General features: G+C 38.5%; 1 protein-coding gene across 1 annotated transcript in view; it reads right to left on the minus strand.

Moving 5' to 3' along the window:
* Window positions 1-10,836, minus strand: part of RIPK4 (receptor interacting serine/threonine kinase 4) — a 30,113-nt gene extending 19,277 nt beyond the window's left edge. The window contains exon 1 of the mRNA XM_015822587.1: window positions 10,576-10,836. Coding sequence (XP_015678073.1) covers window positions 10,576-10,757 — 182 coding nt within the window. The 5' untranslated portion in view covers window positions 10,758-10,836. The remainder of the gene's footprint in view (window positions 1-10,575) is intronic.
* Window positions 10,837-18,113: the final 7,277 nt, after the last annotated feature.

Below are 18,113 nucleotides of genomic sequence, written 5' to 3' on the forward strand. Positions count from 1 at the left end.
TTAGGGCAGTAATCCACAGCTGAAATAGTGCTTTCTTGCTATCTTCTGACTGCAACTGTTGCTTGAAACAAGATGCAAAGAGGGGTTCATAGTTTACTTGTGATTCCCTGGTTGATCTGAAGTTTATTTTTATGTCCCATCCAACTCTCTAACCAATGCCACGATGCCAGAAAAAACCAAAACCAATAAAAAAAACAGGAGAGAAAAACTAGGGATTGGACAATTAGCCATGAATTTATATTGCCTGGGATTCCAGCGTGTTCAACAAGCCAGAGCACAACATACTGTGTGTTGTAAAATTTCTTTCTGAGAAAGAAGAGGTTTAAATTCTTTGAATAAAAATATCTGAATGTGAATAAACTTTCTCTGATAATTGAAGTAAACAGTTAGCATGAGTCTGAAGGTGACAGTTAAACAAACTTACAAATGTATATGTCAGTTTCTCCAATTCATGATAAATGTCTTGGAGATATAGTTATATTCTTTTTTGTTAAACAGTCTCATTTATGTTTTAAACCACATTACCACAGTAGGGGAAAACTGGCACTTTTATTTACACCACACAAAATCTAAGTATTCACTAAATCATGAGACTGCTTAAACACTTTTGCATTTAAGGAAAACCTGAAAAAGGTTTGTGCTTGTGGTTTGTACTCTTTTCTTGATTATGACTCAAAGCAAAGAGATCAAAAGGAAGAAAAATAAGACCATATATAGCACCCTCTAAGCTATCTGGTGAAATTGCTCTGGAGAAATGAATGTATTTTTTAAAAAATAAAAACACACAACGAACAAAAAACTGGGATGCGGTCTGGTGTAATGTACTTCTCCAAAATCATACCAATCTATTTTATTTAAATATGCAAGTCACTCATATTTGCTAAATAATACTATATCGGGAGAAACACAAATAGCAAGATTAGCCTATGGAATATAGTCATAGTCATCACAGAGATAAAGACTCTGTAAAAGCTTTATTTTCTGTTACCTGAAAACAGTCACTCTCTATTCCTCTCCCTGGATCTAATTTTTTGTATTGCACTGTGAGCTGCATTAATTTTTTTCACATTTCACTGCATATTGAACATATGCCAACAGATGAAAAATACATGCACTTTGAATTTCTTTATTAAGTATAATACAGTATTTATCTTAGCTATTATAAAGGATTTGGACATCACCATGTGAAGGGTGCTAGAGCAGTCTATTTACTGGCACTTTAAGAAATAGCAACATCTTCTGGATAAAGCAGAATAATATTGTGGTTAATATTTGGGCAAGGAACAAGGGTTATCGTGAGCGCAAGACAAGGCAAAATGGGCGGAGTTCTATGGCACACAAGGTTGAGACTGAGCTTTCCCATTTTTCTATGTTGGGATAAGCACATTTTTATTACCTTTATTGCAGTAAATGCAAAAAAAAGATTCAATTAAGACAGAGAACACATGTTCAAAGTTCACAGGATACAAAATGTCATTGTATGTGAAGCATTATGTTAATTATCCTCACTAGCTTGGATAACAGTCAAGTCAAAGTCAACCAATAGTTTTTATTGTTGATTCAATTACAGGTAGTACTCATCTTACAACCACAATTGAGCCCACAATTTCTGTTGCTAAGTGAGACATTTGTTAAGTGAATTTTGCCCCATTTTGTGACCTTTCTTGCCCTAGTTAAGTGAATCACTGCAGTTGTTAAGCTACTAATTCAGTTGTTAAGTGAATCTGATTTCCCCATTGACTTTCCTCATAAGAAAGTCGCAAAAGGTGATCACATGACCCTAGAATACTGCAACCGTCATAAATACAAATCAGTTGCCAGGCGTCTGAATTTTGATCACATGACCAAAAGGCTGCTGCAATGGTAATAAGCGTGAAAAAGTCACTTTTTTCAGTGCCACTGTGATTTTGAACGGTCACTAAACGAACTGTTGTAAATTGTGGGCTACCTGTATAACAGTTATAACAACACAGCAGATACCCAAATCTTTCTGTTAAAAGATTACTATCGTGAAGGTTTCACTGGCTGTTAGCTCAGCTACAATTTAGTTTATCCCCATTAAAAAGTAAATTCTTCTCTGAATAGGAGTCAACTACTGTTAACCCCATGGCCATACTCATGTTGTTTTTGTGAGAACAAAATGGAATTGATTGGCTATTGCTTCTTCTGAAGTGCTTTTTCAGCTTCATAATCTAATCTACAGTTTCCTGGAGTTTCTGGCTTTCTCCAAGGGCGTACTGGGTGGATGCAACTGAAGCCCCTACCCTATCCCTTTTTACTGCACTGGATTCATATTTTAAAAAAAGATTAGGTTTTGGATTGTGCCACTGCACACCCCACTTTGACCTATCCTTGAGGAATGCCCTGTAGTCTTCCATCTAGCACTAATCTGAACTGACCCTACTTCTCTATCCAACGATTGTCACCAGTTGCTGCAACCTGTAGTGGTTTTATAAGGTTTAAAACACTCCTCTGCTCAGAAGCAAGAGGCATGGTGCTTTAAGAAACAGAAAATCAGTAATACCTTATTCCAAGCACTATACAGTACGAAAGTATAAAGATAAGGAAAGAGCATGGAAAGATGAAATGAAGGGCCATGAATAAAATGCAAAATACTTTTGCTTTATTTGAGGGGGGATACAAACTGAACCATAAAGATTCAATGGGAAGGGAGATATGTGAATAAATGGTACCACAAAACTGATCTGAATAAAAGGTTCTAGTGCATACAGTACTAAAGGTAAAGGTGAAGGTTTCCCTGTCCAGTGGTGTCCAATACTAAAGGAGATTGTATGAATTCAACAAGACATTCTTGAGCAGCTCAGGAGAATAAAACAGGAGTTAGGAATTGGGAATTAAATACCATCTTCTCTTTCCTTGTTGAAAATGTTAATGTTTTTCCTTAGATTTTATTTTCTCACTGCCCACCACAATTCCACTGGGTAATAAAAAGTCTGGAAGTATACAACTGGGAGGGAGAATAGTCACAATAATTACCTCCTAAGGTGCTTTGCTGTATTACTCACTTCTGGAAAATGTGTGCTTATCCAGCAAATAGCCCAAAGTGCAGCCTTGTTCCCTGGGTTGATGCCTAAAAATTCCAATTCACATACTACACAATGTAAGCCAAGTATTTTGGAATTAAGCAGACAACTTTTGAGAGAAATACAAATATTGTGACCCAAGACAATTCTTACAACTCAGCCTAAAATACTAAGCCGAAGAACAGATGCCAGAGACAAATACAGTAGTCTGAGTTACCAATATTAAGAACTCTTAAAAATACTAATTACAGTAATATGATTCTCCTACCCTACCTGGTATTTCTGTCGCCTCCAGATAAATTGCAAACTACTAATTACCTTCAGCAATTTCAGTGAAAGATGGAAGAAATATACTTTGAATCATGTTGAGTTTTTCAGATTCTAAAGAACATACTAAGATAAAATTTGGTTCATAGCAAGCATTTTCTTAAGAAGCCATTCATAAATTAATGATATGGCTGGTTAGGAATGATGGGACTTGATTTTGGAGGTCAGGAAATAGGGAAAGGTTGGTGTTTTACTCTCAATGTTTACTGATCATAAAAAAAATCTCTAGCATGTAGATGTGAACTCTCAGTTGCAAAAGATTGTCAACACATACAGGAACTCTTATAAGAGTTATATTTTACACATTCTCCGCATTTTTTAACAGTAAACTTAGCAGAAAGAAACAAATACAGGCTTTCCCAGAGATAGCAGTAGAATCTATAGATATTTGAATTAAAATACCATCCATGAAAAATCAATTCACAATATGTGGAACTTCCAATACTGTATATATGTTGTTGTTTTTAAAAAAAGACTCTCTTGGATTGGAATATTAGCCATGCAAATTAATGCATTAATTAATTAGTGCAGTAATGATTTGGGATTTTTTCTTCCTAACATTTCCCCACAAGTACAGGGACTGCTTTTTTAATGATTATTCTACCTCAATTCTAACAGTCTTATGTTTCATAACATATAAGGTCTATGCAATAAATATTTCTCCAATATATCTACAGTGTTGAAGCCTTACTACAGGCCTCGAGTAACACAAGTTTTTTTTTAATTACAACAGATCAAAGATGAACTTGCTTATATATTATTTTTTATTTGAATTTCAAAACAAGGTCATTTCCTGCTTCTGGGCTGCATATTTTGACCTCTACAACTGCAGCAGGCACTGTTTGATTAGTAGCACAAACCAACACATAATTGATCATGTGTTGGGAATGGATCCCAGCCAGGAAGATATGCTATTTAACCAAGCAACTGGTGATTTGTAGCTGTCTGGAATGGTTAGTGCTCATAATCAACACCATCAGGCCCACCCAGTATTTGATAAGCAATGGGCAATACTATTAGAATTGCCCTTATTTTTTTTCTGCATTAGGTATTGCACAGGTCATTAGTTGCAAGCAACAGGTTTAACAACAATATTTAGTCACCATTTATGAATGAGGTAGATATTCATCATGGCTAAGGCCCAGACACATACATCATGGTAGGGCTGCATAAAGCTGTTTTGCATAGTTGCCTCAACTCCAATTGCTGGAACAATCCATTCTGAAATGGGGATTGATGTGGAAAAGTGGGATGCCACAGTGCCTCCAGTTGAATGTGGTAAGAAGGATTGCTTAACTTTCCCCATCTACTTCATTGGAAATATTTTCTGGCCCTGGGCAAAAGACCACTGAGGATTAACAGAGCAGCCAATCTGATGTGACATGGCAGCTCTGATGCAGTGCTCAGAAGCAAAACGCTGCTTGGCTTCCTAGAAGCACATTGATGAAGCACATCGATGAAGCTCTGATCAAAGCAAAGCTTCCTTTTGAGTCTTCAGACACGGCATCATTATAATTTTTAATATGCGTTCATTTAGGGGCACGGGTGTCAAACGTGCTGTGTTATGTGACGTGTCGTGACTTTTTTTGCATTGCCGGAGCTGGGGTGGGTGCAGCCTCCGCACAATGCAACCAGCCCACGAGCCGGCAGTTTGACACCCCTGATTTAGGGTATCTCAACGCCTATATTTCTAGTTATAGTTATTCATTTGCAGTAGATCTTGCCTCATTTTGGGAACAGGGAAAAGAATTTTCTAATCCTTCATTTACTGATTTATTCATTACTGAATCAGACTGTTTCATTCCAATCCAAATGGAGCTTAATCTCTGCAACAAGATAATTTTAGAAAGAAAAATACCCATTGTACCTCTTAGAAGTACAAATACTATTACAGAAACAATCACATTCCAAAAAGCTAGTTACCCCAAATTCCTTATTTTTACTTAATGCTTAAATACCCAGATCTGTCTAGACAAAACTATACAAGAAAAGCATATCCTAACTATCTTCATGGAGTGAGCTGATTTTCACGCCATCCTGCAATCTTTACCATCTGAATAATAATAATAATAATAATAATAATAATAATAATAACAACAACAACAACAACAACAACAGTAATAGTAATAGTAATAGTAAAGTTGGAAGGGACTTTGGAGGTCATCTAGTCCAACCCCCTGCTCCGGCAGGAAACCCTATACTATTTTGGACAAATGGCTGTCCAGTCTCTTCTTAAAAACTTCCAGTGTTGGAGCATTCACCGCTTCTGGAGGCAGGTTGTTCCACTGGTTAATTGTTCTAACTGTCAGGAAGTTTCTCCTTAGTTCTAGGTTGCTTCTCTCCTTGATTAGTTTCCACCCATATATTCTTTGAATATGTACAAGAAAAGGCAGAAGATGTTTGTCTTGAAATAGAGCATAGTATAGATCTAGGTACTCTACCTGTTTCCACACATGCACATTCTTCATTTAAAGAAAATGTTCCCCCTTACTTCATGTAATATGTCAAGGGCTTTTGCTTTATATTTATTTAACAACATTTTTATGTCATTAAAAAGACTCTGGGTGATGCACAAGATTAAAAACCTCATAAGACTGATAATAAATTATCAACAATATTACACTCAATTGCGTTACCGTTTTTCTCTACAACTGTTTTCAGGATATTGTTTTAGTTTTTGAACTTCTACCAAAACAGTAGCAACCAATTGTTTTCCTACAAACCAAATTTATAAAAATGGTGAAACATCATGTCACCTCAGAGTAATTTATGTGACCAATTGTTATAGTTATAATTCCCACCATTTTGCAAGTTATTGGATTGGATAAAAGCTGCTTAGAATATTATAGAATACTGTATAGAATATTATACCCAACATACTGCAAGAAACAATATGTAACAGGAGACAAGTGCATGCAGGTAATCCTCGACTTACCAGAGTTCATTTAGTAACCGTTTGAAGTTACAACGGTACTGAAAAAAGTGACTTATGGCCAGTTTTCACACTAATGACCGTTGCAGCATCCCCATGATCACGTGATCACATTTTGTAACCTTCTGACAAGCAAAGTCAACGGGGGAAACCAGATTCACTTAACAACCATGTTACTAACTTAACGACAGCAGTGATTCACTTAACTGTGGCAAGAAAGGTCATAAAATGGGACAAAATTCACTTAATAACTGTCTTACTTAGCAAAAGAAATTTTGGGCTTAATTATGGTCATAAGCTGAGGACTATCAGTACTGGATGTATCTGCTATTATCAGTCTTGTTATTTATTTAGTCTTGCAACTAAATTTCCCAAAATGTGTGGAGGCATTTAAACTGTTTTAGGAAATGATCTCTATATATAAAATGAATAATTTTTGCATACTCTGTTGCATTAAATATATAGTTTAAGTTTAGAAGCTATCTTAGAATCAAATTACAGTTTCACTTAGCATGTGTAGCATGACACAATTTGGATTACGTGGCTCAGCCACAAGAACCAGCAAACAGCCTAAAATAGGCAAAAAGGTGAATGAAGGGCCTCCCAAAATAGGCATTAATCAAATTCTACGAGGACAATTTAAAACTAGATTTGAGAACATACACATTTCTGAAATTTAGCTCCATGTGTTATCACCTGATATTTTCACAGATATAAGCAAATAGCAGTTATTTTAAATCACATACCTTGCAGACAAATTGATTGTACAAGAGCTTTTAACATTTCCTATGTGGATAAATGATATTACATTAAATCCCATTAAGTCTGCAAACTAAAATACCTAAGAAATATACATCTAAGATCAGTATACCTAAAGCAATCTATACGTATATTATTCACCACCTACAGGCCGCAGAGGATATGGAATATATTTGTAAAGTTTATTAAAGGTATGGTAATAGATACATCAAATGCAAAATTATATGTAAATTATATGCAAAATTATATGTAAAATTATATGTAAATTGTCACCACTTTGTTCAGTAGGCTTGGACCCAGAAAGCAGGCATGAAGATATCAATCAAGTTAAACTTTTTATGGCTACAAAGATGCCCTAAGACAGGGGTAGGCAACCTTGGCTCTTTTATGATTGGTGAACTTCAACTCCCAGAATTCCTGAGTCAGCTATGCCTACTATGCTATGCTGACTCAGGAATTCTGGGAGTTGAAGTCCACGAATCATAAAAGAGCCAAGGTTGCCTACCCCTGCCCTAAAAGAATGAGCTGGCCCAGGAGGGAGAATCTCAAATTATAAAGCAAAGTACAAACAGATCCATAAAACAAAAGCCAAAATAGAACATAAAACCCGAGTTGGATCAATCAAATGATTATCTAGCTAAGCATTCTGTTCTCATGTGGCCAACCAGATGCCAAGAGAAAGCCCATAGGCAGCAAATAAGCGCAGTGGCACTTCTGTTTATGTTCACCAGCAATTGCTTCCTATAACATGTGAGATCAAGCAAAGGTTATAGAGACGTTTGCTGGTGATGCTTTAGGGCAGTGCTTCTGGCTAGGGAATTCTGGGAGTTGAAGTCATACATCTTAAAATTGTCAAGTTTGAGAAACAGTTTTAGGGGATTCTTGCACTGAGTGGGCTGTAGTTTTTAATGGTTCTAATCTATTTTTTTTATATATAGCTATCCTGCCTAGAAGCCTCTAATAGTTTTAAATATATATGTTTTTAAGACAAGTATATCCAAACTGATATCATTACTTTTGGGGGTAATGGATCTGTTACTACACAGCCAAATGATCTCCTCTTATCTGTCCTGAATCTTCCCACAATACTTCACAGGGTGACTGATTTCCACTTAATGAGAAAGGCGGTTTTATTCCACGCATAGTTGTTATACATTGTAATTACGTCAGATTCCCAAAATGACTAGGAACACAGGGAGATCTGACCATATTTACATTTATTAAGGTGATTTTTAATTATAGTCTGTGGTTAAAAATACATTGATTTGGGCTCAAAAAGAAAACTATGTAATAGATTGCTTTAAAAAAGGCCTATTCAGAAAACTACAATTACTATATAGTAGCTACGGTAGTTTTCATATATGTTAAATCATAATGGGTGGTTTCACCTATCATGCCAGGTCAACAAGATAAAACAAGTAAATCATGTGGCCTCTTAGGTGTTTAATATTAAGACCTGTTTTGACATTAACAGTAATGTCTACTATGTCTAAGGTCCTTTGGCTGAGCACACACTTTTCTAGCACCAGCTCTGTGATCCTTTTAACCAAAACACATGATCTAACACTCACTGCAATCTAGGGAACAAGTGACACCTTGTGAAGGATAAAAACACTCAATGCTTCTTTGTAAAAATATTTTTATGAGTACTGGTTGGCAACCTCCAAAGGGCAGAACAGAAAATTTGCAGATAATGGAACATAATCCAAGACACTTTGCTAGCCCAAGATGGCACTGACTGAGTTCACAGATCACACTATACCAGTGTAATGGTCATTGTAAAGTCACTATGGTTGAGAAACTCTGCGCTTATACCATGCAGTACCTTGTTTAGCTACAGTTAACAATAATTGACTAGGTTCACATATTATGCTAAGCTATGAATCATAGCTTTCAAATCACACTAGCTGGGTTCAGGTAAGTTAGGCCAAACACAAGCAAACCACGACAAGGACACAATTCAGGGTTTGTCACCCTATTCTCAGAAATTCAAGAACTGCTTTTAGTAAAGCCAGTGAACGCAACCCCACCATCTTACCCAGCTTTATATCAGAAAACCAGGCAGACCTCTCCCTTTTCCTCTTTGCACGCCACCACCCTCTCTCTTTTTGCGGAATAACCACGCAATTCTGAAGCGCGCGCACCCCTCCCCGCGGACGGAAGAGCAGGGCAAGAAGAGCGCAGGCAGCGACTCGCCGATCGCTTCCAGCGTCGCAGGCAGTTCGGAACTCGCTCTGCTTGTACAGCCTCTTTTTATCGGGGTGCTTTAAAAAAAGAAGCCATTAGCGCAACTCTTAGAGGCAAATTCGCCTCAGTGTATAAACGCGTCCTTTGTAATCCTATGTAAAACCGTGTAATGAAAATAATCGTTTTGCACACTGGGAGCAACATCCAGAGGCAGAAAAACTGCACCGAGTAATGTGGGAGTTGCAAAAAAGGAACTGTGGGAAGCTACCATGGGCGCTTTGATACAACCAAACGGTTAAAGAACATGAAGTGGAATTATGGAACTTTTAAATCAAACTGGGATGCAGGTGTCTTCCTGCGCGTCTCGCGTTCCGATCCTTTCCCTGCCTTTCTTCGCGGTTGCTTTGCAAGCCAACATTAATCTTTGCAGCGCACCACGAGAACACGCGCCCCACAAGCCTTTTCACCAGTCTGCCTAGATCAGTGTTTCTCAACCTTGGCAATTTTAAGAGGCATGGACTTCAACTCCCAGAATCTCCTAGTCACCCATGCTGGCTGGGGAATTCTGGGAGTTGAAGTCCCTGCATCTTAAAGTTGCCAAGGTTGAGAAACACTGGCCTAGATGCTCAACGAAGCTTCCTAACAGCGCCAACAAATCGCTATTTTAACTGGTGAGGAACCCTCTAGTGTCTAAAGCTAAGGTGTAACAAGCCCGCAGATTAGCAGAGAAAATCCTTGCGTTAAGACTAATTGCAAGCAGGTTTCAAAACATATATTCCGAATTATGCAAGTAAAGATTAAACAAGAAAAAAAAAAAACACCACAAGAGCTACAGGAATTCCCTACCTAACTAGTCCCAAACTGTTGCAGTGATGTTATTGTAAACGTCTGCTGCTTCCGAAGCGGATTAATTTTTAGAAACATTACAGAATTGCCGGGTTATAAAACTCGACGACAGATATCGACAAGCATTTTGCAATGGGCTAGCCGTTTGACATCTATGGCATTGCACCAGAGTTCAGCGATCCGTTTTTTTTTTCTAGGCGGCGATCGTGTCGCTGTCCTGTTAAAACACTGCAGCGGGTACATTTCTAAGCCCTCCCGTCCCCCCCCCCCCAACTGAACACCAAATCATATCAACCGTGTCCTAACCGCCTACGGTCTCAGCTCGCTTGCAGTGTTGTCACTTTTATCGTCACCGGCAAGTTTGTCCTTTGGGAGCGGGGGGGGGGGGTCTCGGTTCACGCTTCCCTGCAGCGCAGGCTTGGGCTTGGGCGCGCCGGAGCAACTCGGCTCTTCTCCTTGGGACGCAAAGCGGGCACTTACTTCTCATCCACATGCAGGCTGGGCGAACACTTGATGGCGAGGCAGGTTTTCCAGTGGACGTGGCGGGCTTTGTAAACCTGCCCGAAGCCCCCGGAGCCGATCTTCTGCCAGCTCACGAACTCGCTGGAGTCGAAGGTTTTCAGCAGCCCCATGGCCCACGAGGAGCGACCCTCCGTTTCCATGGGGCCCTCGGAGCGCTCCCCAGCGTGGCAGCGTGGGCTCTCTCCCCAGGCACCGAACCCACTGCCCGCCTCGCTTCTCGCCACTGTCTCTTTTCCCCAGGTGACTCAAGGTGTACTCACGCACCCAGCTCTGACGTCACTTCCGGGGTTCGCTGCTCGCCGCTTCGTCGGCAGCGTAAGCTGAGGAGTCCCGGGAGCTAAACTGGCTGTTGTAACAAGGCAGCTGTTGCACAATCGCCTGCTGGAATAAAAGACGGTTTTTCCACTGAAACGCGGGGGCGCCGGGATAGGATTACTTTATGAATGCTTTAGAGAAAATGGCTTTATCTTCTTTTTATCAAAAGAAAAAAAAAGAAAGTGGGGGGGAGGAACTGAGTGAACGGACAAACTTTTTCGATTAAATATTCGTTTCCAGTGTAAAAACGACCGCTTTTTAAAAAAATTCCAGCGTTCTTCAAAAAGATCTGAAATTGTATTGAGTCTCCTGCTTGAATAAGAGGTTGGACTAGAAGACCCCTCCCACAACTTGAATAGGGGCTTGGACTAGAAGACCCTCAACTTGAATAGGGGGTTGAACTAGAACAGGGCTTTTCAACCTTTTCATCCATTGTACCACTTTTAGGCTAGGGCAATATCCGAGTACCATCAGTTGCCTAGCAAGGTGTCAACAACTTGATCACCAAAAAAAAAAAGGAAAAAAGTGATAAAGTACAGGTAGTCCTCGACTTACAACAGTTCGCTTAGTGACTGTTCGAAGTTACAATGGCACTGAAAAAAGTACTCCCCAAGGCACAGCTAAGCAAGACACCTGCCTGCCCACCTGGTGGCGCTCTTCCTCCTGTCCGAAGTTTTCATTGTTGTGAGGATTTCTGTTGAGGATTGGCAGCAGGGGTGGGGTGGGGGGGTGTTTGGTTTTTATTCCCCCCATCTGCTGGGTGGTTGCAGAAGGTTTTGGTCACTTCACATGACCCTGGGACACTGTGACCGTCATAAATATGAATCAGTTGCCAAGCATCTGAATGTAAATCACAAGACCCTGGATAGGCTGCAACATTCCAGTTGATCGGCGCTTCTTCTGGGCTCAGCAGAAGTGCCAGGATCAGCGCCAAGCTCCAGCTGGAGCCTAGCGCTGATCCTGGGGTTTCCACTGAGCCCTGACAGCACCGAAGAAGCGCTGATCCTGGTGCTTCCGCTGAGCCCTGACAGCCCTGCAGCTCCAGCCATCTCTCGCTCAGGCTTGTGTGGTACTGCCACCGGTTCAGCTCATTCCCCTCCCCTGCTACCACTTTTCTAGGATGGTCGCGTACCACCTGCCAGGTGTCAATGTACCACAGGTGGTACCCGTACCACTGGTTGAAAAGCCCTGAATTAGAAGACCCCCAACTGTTATTCTCTTGTTTGTGTGTTTTGACTAGCATTAATTATACTGATAACAATAATATTATAATAGTATTAATGGGCCCATAGTAGTGGGTCATGTGGCTAGGACACTGAGTCAAAAGTCCAATGAGAGATTGACAGCTTGGCAGTTCAAAACCGGACAGCGAGTCCCATCAATTTGCCCTAGCTTCTGCCCATCTAGCAGGTCAAAAGCATGCAAATGCAAGTAGATAAATAGGTACCACTTCAGAGGGAAAATAACAGGGACATCAAAAGAGCAGCTTGGGGAATGGTGATGTCACAAGCTAATCCTTTCTTAACTTGCCACCCCACTGTACCCATGTTTTTCCCCACTTGGTCCTTTCCCTCCCTCCTCTCAGTATATGCCCCTACTGATATCCACACATACTGTCACAAAGAAAGCCACCTAAATGTAGGTTTTTACTCAATGATACCCCGATTGATATATTTTGATCTGTATCAGAATAAAAAGGCCCATTTTGTTTCATTTCCAAATTAAAAGATCGGAAACATGCAGATTGGGAACAGACCATTCAAACTCATTTAGGCATGGGACTTTTAATGCCCAGAACGTTGTGCATACCCTTGTGTCTATCTTATATTCATGCATTGGATTTCTCTTTTATCAGTGAAGAATTTGCATTTATTTCTATTAAATTTCATCCTGTTTTGTTCCATTTCTCCATCAAGATCATCCTGAAATTTATTTCTGTCTTCTGTTTTATTTAACAATAATTCATGGCAGAATGAATTAGCTGAATTCATACAGCACACTAATCTTTAAACCATGATTTATAAAACCATAACGACTCAATTCACATCACATAAGGAATTTAACTGATAAATGTTCACTGGAGAAAAATTAACTTTCTAGATATTTTGTAAAAAATTGCACTATTTAAAATATTTCAAAAAGAAGTATTCAGTGAAGAGAAATGGAAAATAATTAAATCATTTATACAAATAACATTTGGTTTATCTCTCTATATTTATCGTCAGAAGCCACTCGTACTGTCTTTATATTATACACTGATTCATGTATTGCTTTTCTTCTTTAAACTTATTTCAGTCTTCTGGTTGAGGTCTAATGGTGGGCTAGACATCCCCAAAGAGCAGGGGCAGCATTGTGGTAGTCAGACAGTGAATTCTGGTTGGGGGAATGTCTCTAAACAAGGAGAGACTGAGGGATTGCCCACCTGTACTCCAGCCAGCTAAGGAGAATGTAGGAATTGTGTTTTTTGTCATCAGCTTGTGAGCTGAGAGTCAAAGGATTTCAATCATGCTCATTACTGCAAAGCAGCTTGTAATGGACATAAGATTTGCAAAACTCTCACTTTGTTAATCACTATCTGAAATAATCAATTTAAAGTTTAAGAGATATTCCAATCAGCAGGATAAGGGAAAAATCACTTGGTGAGTCAACCTTGGGGGGGTGGGGAGTGAAAGGAAACGGTTTTAAAGAATTTTAAACTACTAGCAAATGGCTTAACAAGGATTTGATGTAAGAAAGTATAAATGGATAACGGGAGAGTAATTTTCAAAAATTATTTTTGGGTGAAAATGCTTTTGAAAATATTATCACTAAAAAGGTAAATAGACCTGATTTTTGTGGGAGTGCTATTTAATATTAAAAGATTGCAGACAATTGAGGAATTTTATAAAGCAAGAAGATAAAAGAAATAGGAAAGAGGCCATATGAGTTTCACTACGCAGTGTCAAATGAGACTAAAATATTGACATAGAAAGGCCAAATGGGGGGAAAAAACAGAAGAGAGGGATTCTATCTTTTACTTTTTCCCTTGCAGTTGAGGCATTGTTCGCTTTTGGATAATAATATTAGAATGGCAAAGGCAGGAGGAGAGGATCATTAGAGCAACCTACAGAAATTATTCCAGAAATTGTTTGAAGAATTGGACAAGAAGGTATCTGAATCAATTAATGCTAATTCAGCAATTTTTGAAGAGAGAATGGAATAAAGAATTGGAAAGAGGAAACAGAAAATGAAAGAAATTAAAAATCTGTAGGACAATTGACTGGAGATGTTAAATTAATGATAAAGTGGACATTTTGGAAAACAAAAAAGTTATAAGCAGACAGATGAAAAAAAGATTTGGCACTATTTAGTACTGTTAGAATTGAGAAAGCAGCAGAAGTAACTTACATCTTTATTTTTATTCATGTTATTTCCACTTCATTAAGTTGAAGATGATATTCATTGATAATGTTTCTGTCATATAACTACAATTACATCTGTATGTAGTTTGATAGTGAGAAATCTGAGATTCTGATCATTCAAGTAAACTTCCATCTTCCAGAATGCATCTTTGTTTATTACAGAACCAACAAGATACTACTTTGGTTAGGTAATTATCCACTGGTGTAGCTGCTATGCCAGCATTTGCCAGGGTATTAGTGAAAAGCAGAAGGGTAGTACTTGGTTAGGATGAGATCAATACAGTGGAGTAACATGCTTATTTATATCCTATATTGCCATAAATGCATCTCTCTTCCTGCAATTTCAACCAGCCCCAAAGATGGCACTTCCCTTTCTTTTAGGTCAGAAAGAAGGGAAAATGTTTGAATGATAAAGATGTTATTCCTATTACCACAGAAGGAAGTGTAAAACACCTAAGACCACAGGACATCAATGCAAAAAAGTATACAAGAAAGGAGCTATCATGAAGATTATGGCTGAGCAATGTGGACCCTTGCTTGATGTTTGACTACAAAACCCTATTCAAAAATATCCTGATGAAAGGTCACAGGATTAGAAGATGGGATATGAGGAGTATTGAGAATGTTTCTGGTTGCTTTATCCCATATCCCATATCCCTGCTCAATGCCTGTAACTTGGAGTTAGTCTAAGAGGCGTGGAGTAATGCAGAGTGATTGATGAGTAAATTATATGGCCTTTACTTTATCAAAATATTAAACTGCTAAACTGTCCACAGGTTATTTCTTTCCTTCTACTTTTAAAGAGACCAAAGATATGTTTTCAATGAACCTTGCAATGTCAGGCAATAGAGGAAATACCTGAGTTTATTCTTAATTTTGTTTTTTAATTAACTGGTATATGACTTCTTTGTAAGAAACAAAATTTCATAATAAACCAATGGTGTTTGCAAATGGTATCGAACAACAGTATAAGAAAGTATAGACAGAAATTTTAGAATATTTGCTTTGTTTGGGCTCATACTCATATACAATATCTTATTGTCTGTAGAAACATGTATACCGTACATTTATAATCTGTCAAAGCTAAATTCACTGTGTTATTAATGCCAAGCTGTGTGTTCTTTTGTTTTAACTACAGGTATGCCTGATCCAGGAAGTAAGAAAGCTTAGTTCTCTAACTCACAACTGTCTTTAAGGTGAACTGCTATGTGTTTCAACATGTTTATGATGATTACAAGCCCTCTTAAAACTGTAGAACAGGAAAGAGGAGACAAATGGCTTTTGTACTTAAAACAAAAGCAAAGGAAGACCAGCTGTTCCCTGAAGGCTACTGGTTCTTATGGGGCTTTGATAATTACAAGATGCTAAGAATATGAAGATAGAAAATTGAGGAGAGAGGGGGCTCTTCAAACCCAGCCACATTGCTGAATGCTAGCTTTCAGAATACAAGCTGTAGGGAAGGATTATTTGGGATCAGGTTTAGAGATGGAAAAATACAGTACCCATAAAATCAGGTCAGCATTTGCTTGTTGTTTGAAGACCAAACTAGTTTTAATGCTCAACTCAAGCTAGAAGCATTGTTGGTTTCTTTATTTTTTATAAAAAAGGAACACTAGGCCTCCTAGGTCAGTACCAACAAGAGCAGGGACCCACAACTTTTTCCAAGTGAAGGGCCACACTTGGTCTTGGAAAATTCTATAGGTATCAATCCAAAAAAGCAGTGAGTGAGGCCCAGAATTAAATCTAAATTTGATTTTATTTCATTTACCTTTAAAAATGGAAGTCTATAGCTTATATTATTACTTTGTTGTTAAGTATTGAACTTCCGCATTCTCACATATGAAAAAATTATACCATGCTAATAGCCATGTCTAAGATTTTTAGCAATTGAATGTAGTGTTAAATTGGTAACCTCTAAACCAGAGCTAAGATTGAAAATAGTTTTCATCACATTTGTGAGTAAAGGTAGAAAAACAAAATATCCAGAACCGAGCTTGACTACTGATGACTTTAAAGATACACTGCACTTATGCAGTTTTCTTGGTAACAATACTGAATTGGTTTGCGGTTACTTTCGTCTGAATTTATTTTACTCCCAATCTAGCCTAAAGTCCTGAAAGATAGAGTCTACATCGAAGTATCAACCAGACACTGGATTGCTTAGTTTTGGGGGGAATAGCCCAGCTAATCTATGAGCTGCCTATTAGATAGGCTGTGGGTTATGAGAAAAGTTTGCATCTCATCTCACTATGTGCAACTTAAAGAATCCTTTAAGTTGGACTTGATTCCTTGTGACAGTCCTGCTGAAAAATTGACATCCCCCATTCATACGATTAGTCACATCATCAGCCAGATGGTATAACTGGATTTGGCATTTTTATTCACCTATCAAGTTCTTCCCAAGGACCTGAGAGAGGCAGACATTGTTTGATGATGTTAAAAGTACCATTGTAGGATGTAAGCTGTTCCAGGTAAAGCTGCCTTTTGCAATTGACTGATGGCGATTTTGTCAATGCCAATAGTATTCATGGTGTTATGTTATATTCATATATATTATGTTTTATATATATTATGTTATAGTCATTTGTTAGGTTCATAGTCTTGATAGCCTGGGTTTGAGACCTGAGCGCCGTGCAACGGGATGAGTTCTCATTACTTGATCTAATTCCTGCCCACCTAGTAGTTTGAAAACATGCAAATGTGAGTAGATAAATGGTACCATTTCTGTGGGAAAGTAACAGCGTTCCATGCACCTTTGGCATATGGCCATGCTAGACACATGACCACGGAAAATGTCTTTGGACAGTGCTGGCTCCCTCGGCCAAGAAATGGAGATGAGCACTGCTCCCTAGAGTTGGACATGACTAGATATGGAAACCTTCACCTTTAATAGTGTTGTAGTGGTGTTCCAATTATTTTGGGATTGTACCCAAGGCGCCCATTATTATTGGTACTATCTTTGCTCTATTTTGCCACAGTCGTGTGATTTTCTCCATTTCTCCATTTCTTTCTCTTCTCTTCTATTTTTTCCAGCCCACTAACCAGACTTTTTTGACTTTCTTATCAATAATTGTTAAATCTGAGGTGTTATGTGACAAGTCCTAATCCTAACCCTAACCCTAGGTTTCTTCATTTTCTATTACTTTGTCTATTTTATGGTCCCACCAGTTCCAGCTTGCAGGCAAATGGTATTTGTTGCAAATATTCCAATTTACCATGGTTGCTACTTTGCTACTTTATTGTGCCATTGTTTGTAGTTAGTTTGTGTGATCTACTTGCAGCAGCTAAGTAGGTGATCCATTATTTCTTTAGCTTCTTTGCAGAGATGGCATTTGCTNGTCTTCACTGTCCTTCAGATATTCTTCCAGTGCCCCTCCTTGTTTTCCCTTCAGCTATCTGGTGCACTTGCAACATTCATGCCCACCTATGTTCCTTGTTAAGGAAATTAGCTGGACATTAAAATAATAACAATAACAGTTGTTATTATTTTAATGTCATGACTTCCAATGGAAATTTACCTTCATTTCTTACCTTTATTTCTTGTTTGGACATTGCAGTTGACTAGGGATAATATAGTTTGCAGTCTCACACTTTTGAAAGCATCAGGTTGGGAAAAGCTGTGACAGATGAAAACATTCTGTGTTTCTGTTCCTAAGAATCTGTCCACAAAAGTTAATCATAACTTAATGTGAAAATGAAATTACTACCCTATCAAAATGATCTTCATTAACAATATTTTAGCATTTCCTACCCAAATACTACTTGTGTTAAGGTGTCTCC

Source organism: Protobothrops mucrosquamatus, unplaced genomic scaffold (genome assembly GCF_001527695.2).
Source record: "Protobothrops mucrosquamatus isolate PMUCROS unplaced genomic scaffold, P.Mucros_1.0 scaffold1613, whole genome shotgun sequence".
NCBI classification, from domain to species: domain Eukaryota; kingdom Metazoa; phylum Chordata; class Lepidosauria; order Squamata; family Viperidae; genus Protobothrops; species Protobothrops mucrosquamatus.